The sequence below is a fragment of the Camelina sativa genome, chromosome 10 (assembly GCF_000633955.1).
Source record: "Camelina sativa cultivar DH55 chromosome 10, Cs, whole genome shotgun sequence".
In the NCBI taxonomy this organism is placed as follows: domain Eukaryota; kingdom Viridiplantae; phylum Streptophyta; class Magnoliopsida; order Brassicales; family Brassicaceae; genus Camelina; species Camelina sativa.
In genome coordinates, this window is record NC_025694.1 from 18,360,403 (window position 1) to 18,365,839 (window position 5,437).

General features: G+C 32.9%; 2 protein-coding genes across 2 annotated transcripts; both read left to right on the forward strand.

Annotated features, from left to right (window-relative positions):
- On the forward strand, positions 369-1,268 carry LOC109124934 (ATP-dependent DNA helicase pif1-like). The gene has a single exon (XM_019230759.1). The coding sequence runs from the start codon at positions 369-371 to the stop codon at positions 1,266-1,268; it is 900 nt and encodes a 299-aa protein (XP_019086304.1).
- LOC104720478 (ATP-dependent DNA helicase pif1-like) lies at positions 1,595-2,796 on the forward strand. The gene is made up of 2 exons (XM_019230760.1): positions 1,595-1,901; positions 2,300-2,796. Exons 1-2 carry the CDS (start codon positions 1,595-1,597, stop codon positions 2,794-2,796), a joined length of 804 nt encoding a protein of 267 aa, XP_019086305.1.

A 5,437-nucleotide genomic window follows, 5' to 3' on the forward strand; every position in this document is an offset into this window, starting at 1 on the left:
AGCTATAAAAGAAGCAAGTACATGGTATTTTGGACCGTTTCTAAGGAAGTTGTTTGCCATTCTGTTGCTTTCAAAAAGTGTTTCAGTGCCTCTCGATCTCTGGGTCGCTACGAAGGATATATTGTGTGAAGATATTTTATAATTGCAAAGGAACCGTACGAACAACCAAGGTACATATATAGTTATTTTTATAAATGTATAAAATAATATAAAGATATACTAATGTAACAATGTTCACGTTTATAATTCATAAAAAAAATATGTCAACTAAAATCAACCTATGTCTAGCTGAGATTGAAATGATTATGCGGTCTAATGGAAGCTCTTTGTCAACTATTATGAATATGCCTTAACCAGATGGATTTGTGATGGATAATAATGAGAATAGGCTTCTCATAGATGAGAGAAACTTCAAACGTGATGAACAAGTAAAGAATTACGACAGGTTATTACGTATGGCAACCGATGAGCAAAAAAGCGTATATTTAGAAATTATTAATGCTGTGAATCGAAACAAGGGAGGTATGTTTTTTGTTCATGGATTTGGTGGTACTGGAAAAACATTCTTATGGAGTATTCTTGGTGCTGATATTCGTTCTAGGGGTGATATTGTTCTTAATGTTGCGTCAAGTGGTATAGTTGCTTTGCTTATGGAAGGTGGTCGGACAGCACATTCTAGATTTAGTATACCCATCCATGTGGACGAATATAAAACGTGTTTGATAGATGTCAATTCTCACCTTGCCGAGTTAATTAGAGAAGCAAGACTCATTATATGGGATGAGGCTCCAATGATGAACAAATATTGTTTCGAAACGTTGGATAGGAGTTTGCGAGATATTATGAAGTGTGATCGGGTTTTTGGAGGTAAGGTTTTTGTTTTGGGGGGTGATTTTAGACAGATTCTACCGGTTGTGCCAGAAGCTGGTAGAGTTGGTACAGTTTTAGCCTCCATAAACTCATCCTTGCTTTGGAATAGTTGTAAAGTACTTCAGCTTACACAAAATATGAGACTCCGTAAGGCTCAAAACAGTAGCGATGCAAATGATCTCTCTACGTTTTCAAAATGGCTTCTCGATATTGGGGATGGCAAAATCAACGAGCCTAACAATGGTGAGGTAGAAATAGACATACCCAAGGATTTATTGATTACAGAATGTGATGATCCTATACAAGCTATTGTTAAAGAGATATACGGTACATCGTTTGTAACAAGGACCAATGCAAAATTCTTTTGCGAAAGAGTTATTCTGAGTCCAATAAGATAAATCAATATATGCTCTCTCAAATTCCAGGTATATCAATAATATTTTTTTTTTTCATTTTTATTTTAAATTCTAGTGTAAACGGATTCTCATTTTAATTTTTTATAATTAAGGGAAGAGAGACAATATTTGAGTTCAGATAGTGTCGAGACTTCCGATACAAGTGCTTACGATGATATGATCTACACTCAGGAATTCTTAAACAGTATTCAAGTTTCTGGATTACTAACCATGTTCTGACATTGAAAAAGGGAGCACCTATCATGTTGCTTAGGAATATTGATCCTAAGAGAGGTTTATGCAATGGAACGAGGTTGATTGTTACGCAAATGGCTAATCATGTTATCGAAGCAAGGATTGTAATAGGTAAAAAAAACGTCAATGATAGAGTTCTTATTCCTAGGATGTTTGTCTCGCCACCGGATGCAAAGTTTTCCTTTCGTATGAGACGTCGTCAGTTTCCCGTTGCTCTTGCATTTGCGATCACTATAAACAAAAGTCAAGGTCAGAAGTTGGAACAAGTTGGATTGTATCTACCCAAGCCCGTATTTACGCATGGACAACTATACGTTGCATTTTCTAGAGTAACAAGCAGAAAAGGCTTGAAGATTTTGATTACTGAAGAAGAAGGAAAAGGTCAGAACAAAACCCTTAATGTGGTTTTCAAAGAAGTCTTTCAGAATATATGATTTCCTTTTAAGCATCTAATATCTACTATAATGTTTCATTTCATAATATTGTCATCCGATATTCAGTTTTTTNAAGAGATATACGGTACATCGTTTGTAACAAGGACCAATGCAAAATTCTTTTGCGAAAGAGTTATTCTGAGTCCAATAAGATAAATCAATATATGCTCTCTCAAATTCCAGGTATATCAATAATATTTTTTTTTTTCATTTTTATTTTAAATTCTAGTGTAAACGGATTCTCATTTTAATTTTTTATAATTAAGGGAAGAGAGACAATATTTGAGTTCAGATAGTGTCGAGACTTCCGATACAAGTGCTTACGATGATATGATCTACACTCAGGAATTCTTAAACAGTATTCAAGTTTCTGGATTACTAACCATGTTCTGACATTGAAAAAGGGAGCACCTATCATGTTGCTTAGGAATATTGATCCTAAGAGAGGTTTATGCAATGGAACGAGGTTGATTGTTACGCAAATGGCTAATCATGTTATCGAAGCAAGGATTGTAATAGGTAAAAAAAACGTCAATGATAGAGTTCTTATTCCTAGGATGTTTGTCTCGCCACCGGATGCAAAGTTTTCCTTTCGTATGAGACGTCGTCAGTTTCCCGTTGCTCTTGCATTTGCGATCACTATAAACAAAAGTCAAGGTCAGAAGTTGGAACAAGTTGGATTGTATCTACCCAAGCCCGTATTTACGCATGGACAACTATACGTTGCATTTTCTAGAGTAACAAGCAGAAAAGGCTTGAAGATTTTGATTACTGAAGAAGAAGGAAAAGGTCAGAACAAAACCCTTAATGTGGTTTTCAAAGAAGTCTTTCAGAATATATGATTTCCTTTTAAGCATCTAATATCTACTATAATGTTTCATTTCATAATATTGTCATCCGATATTCAGTTTTTTCCCTTAATAATATTACCTTTATCATATCAATATCTAAGTCTTAAGTTTTTAAAAATGAAAACATGAAAATATCTTCAATAAGTTAACATCTTCAAGTGTGACAACCCTTATATTAAACTGTATTTATTTATATAATATTAGATTTTTAATAAACAAACAACGTTTAGTCGTGACTCTTTGTATTCCTACAAATCAAAAACCCCCTTTTGTTTTTTTATATTAGAGAAGAATCAATAATAAACCTAATTTGAGAAAACTATGAGGTTCGATTATATTGCTGATCTGCTGCTCGGAAGAACTAATTGGTGTGTAAATGCCAAGGTCTTACATTCTTGGAAAGTCAGAGAGTTCATTACCAAACGAGTTCTGCTTCTTGTGGATGAAAAGGTTAGTGTCGGTAGTTAAATTGATTTTATTGAAATATGATGTTCTAATAGTTATTGTATATAAAATCTCTTACACAATTGTTGAAAAACTGTGAAGGGAGACACAATTGAAGCTCCTTATTTACCTGATACACTCACTAATCTCCCGAAATATATTGACGATGGTGAGTGGTACAGTATTAGAAATTTCAAAGTGATCAATCCAACCATGGAGGAAAGGAATACTCATCATCCCTATTAGATTAAATTTACGGGTGAAACCAAGATGAGGCTGCTCAAATCATTGAGTCCTAAAAACTACTTTCGGTTTGAGGATTTGGATGATATAAAACGTGGAAGAATAGATCATCACATCTCTTTCGGTAAAAATTTCTTAAATAGATATTATTTTATTTTGTAACAATCCGTCAATGTAGTTAATGGGTATCTTTGTGTTCGGAAAACTAGATTCTTTTTAGGATTTATGTAATTTTGTGTAATGGTGCTTCGTAAAAAAAACGATCAAACACTTTACCAAAAATAGTTTAGAAACACTCTGTAGACCTAAATTGTTTCTTTTTCCCTTATTAGATGTTTGTGCGTGTATAATGGATGTGGAAGATAGAAGGAAACCTGCGAGTATCATTGATAATGATGAAGTTGTTCTCATATTGTTGAGTGGCAGGTAAAAGATATTAACTTTACATTTATGACTGTTATGTTTTAATGATGTCTTGGTTGAAATTTAAATTGATCTGATAAACATGTAGGTGTGAAACTGTGAAGTGTCGTCTCAAAGACAAATACGCATTCCAATTCATGACCATATGGCAATCGAGTGGATGCCATCTCATTTACAAATTCGAACCTGTGTTATGTGTAATGCGGTTTATGAGGGTTGGAGAATATGAAGGTATGTTACATAAGTTTTTCATATAAGGTATTCAATGAATTCATCTAACATTATAAATGTTCATAGGTGCACCATGTCTTGAAAACACTTTGGCCTCTTCGAAGATCTTTATAAAACCATAATTCGAAGGACTGGAGCATCACCAAGCTATGTAAGATGTATTGACTTATATGAAATCAAGTTCGGTATTATGTTTAAGTAAATTTTCTTAAAACATTTAATATATTTTCAGGACTGAATTTCAGGACTGAATTTGCTGGACGTTATTACATAAACCATGTGATCAAGCAGCAAAGTGAAAAATCAGGCACTCAAATATAAAGAATGGGGCGTTGGTCGACTAATTTTATCTTTTGTAATGTCTATAAAATTTAGTAAGTTTGTATTAACCGCTAATTGAAATCCAACTTTGTATTACTCTTATCTATTTTCTACAGTTTAATAGTTTATTATAAAGACTCGGTTAATATTTCACATTGAAAGTATTACACAAAATTCTTGACAATTCAATAAAACATTTAACACTTTTAAAAAATATAAACTACTATATTTAAATATGTCAATTATTACATATAAATTCATTAAAGTTACTTATCATAAGGTTAAAAAACAGTTCTTATTAAAATCTTAATACCGCGCTTTAAGTGCGGGTTCCTCCCTAGTGTATCTATATTGGTAAGGTTGTACATTTTATAAAATACAAATTAAACATTAATTATATATATAGTTAATCTATAAAAACTATTATATTTTTATTATAGAAAAAATGGCCCGGGTGAATATCTATTGTCATTTTATAAAAAAAGTTATATTTGGTGGAAAGAAAGGGAATAAATAGAAAACAAATATACGGCACGTTGGATGAATTTAAGAAAATGTTCATCATAAAAAGACGTAGTTAACTTAAAATCCAAGGAAATAAGCAAATGGAAGACCATTGGCCATGTACTCTTCTGGATTCTTCTTGTTCACATCATCACGTCCTGGCTTTGTTCTTGCCCTTTCTTCTCTACAATGTTTTAGCATCAACCAAAAAGTCATCAAATCAAATTTCATGTTTCTGAGAAATCAGATTTCTCTTTTTTTTTGTTGTTGTTGTTGTTGTTCAAACTCTTTTATTAAGCACTAATAATTCTAAAAATTGGAAAATCTCAACTAAAGAATAAAGATGTTGTTAAAACATGCATTTGGTTGCTTCTTCACCACGGAACTCGAAGTAGCATTCTTCGGATGAGAATAGGCGGAAGCCTCACCTCTGGCTTCCTTCTCTGGCATCTGCACGGGGGGGGGG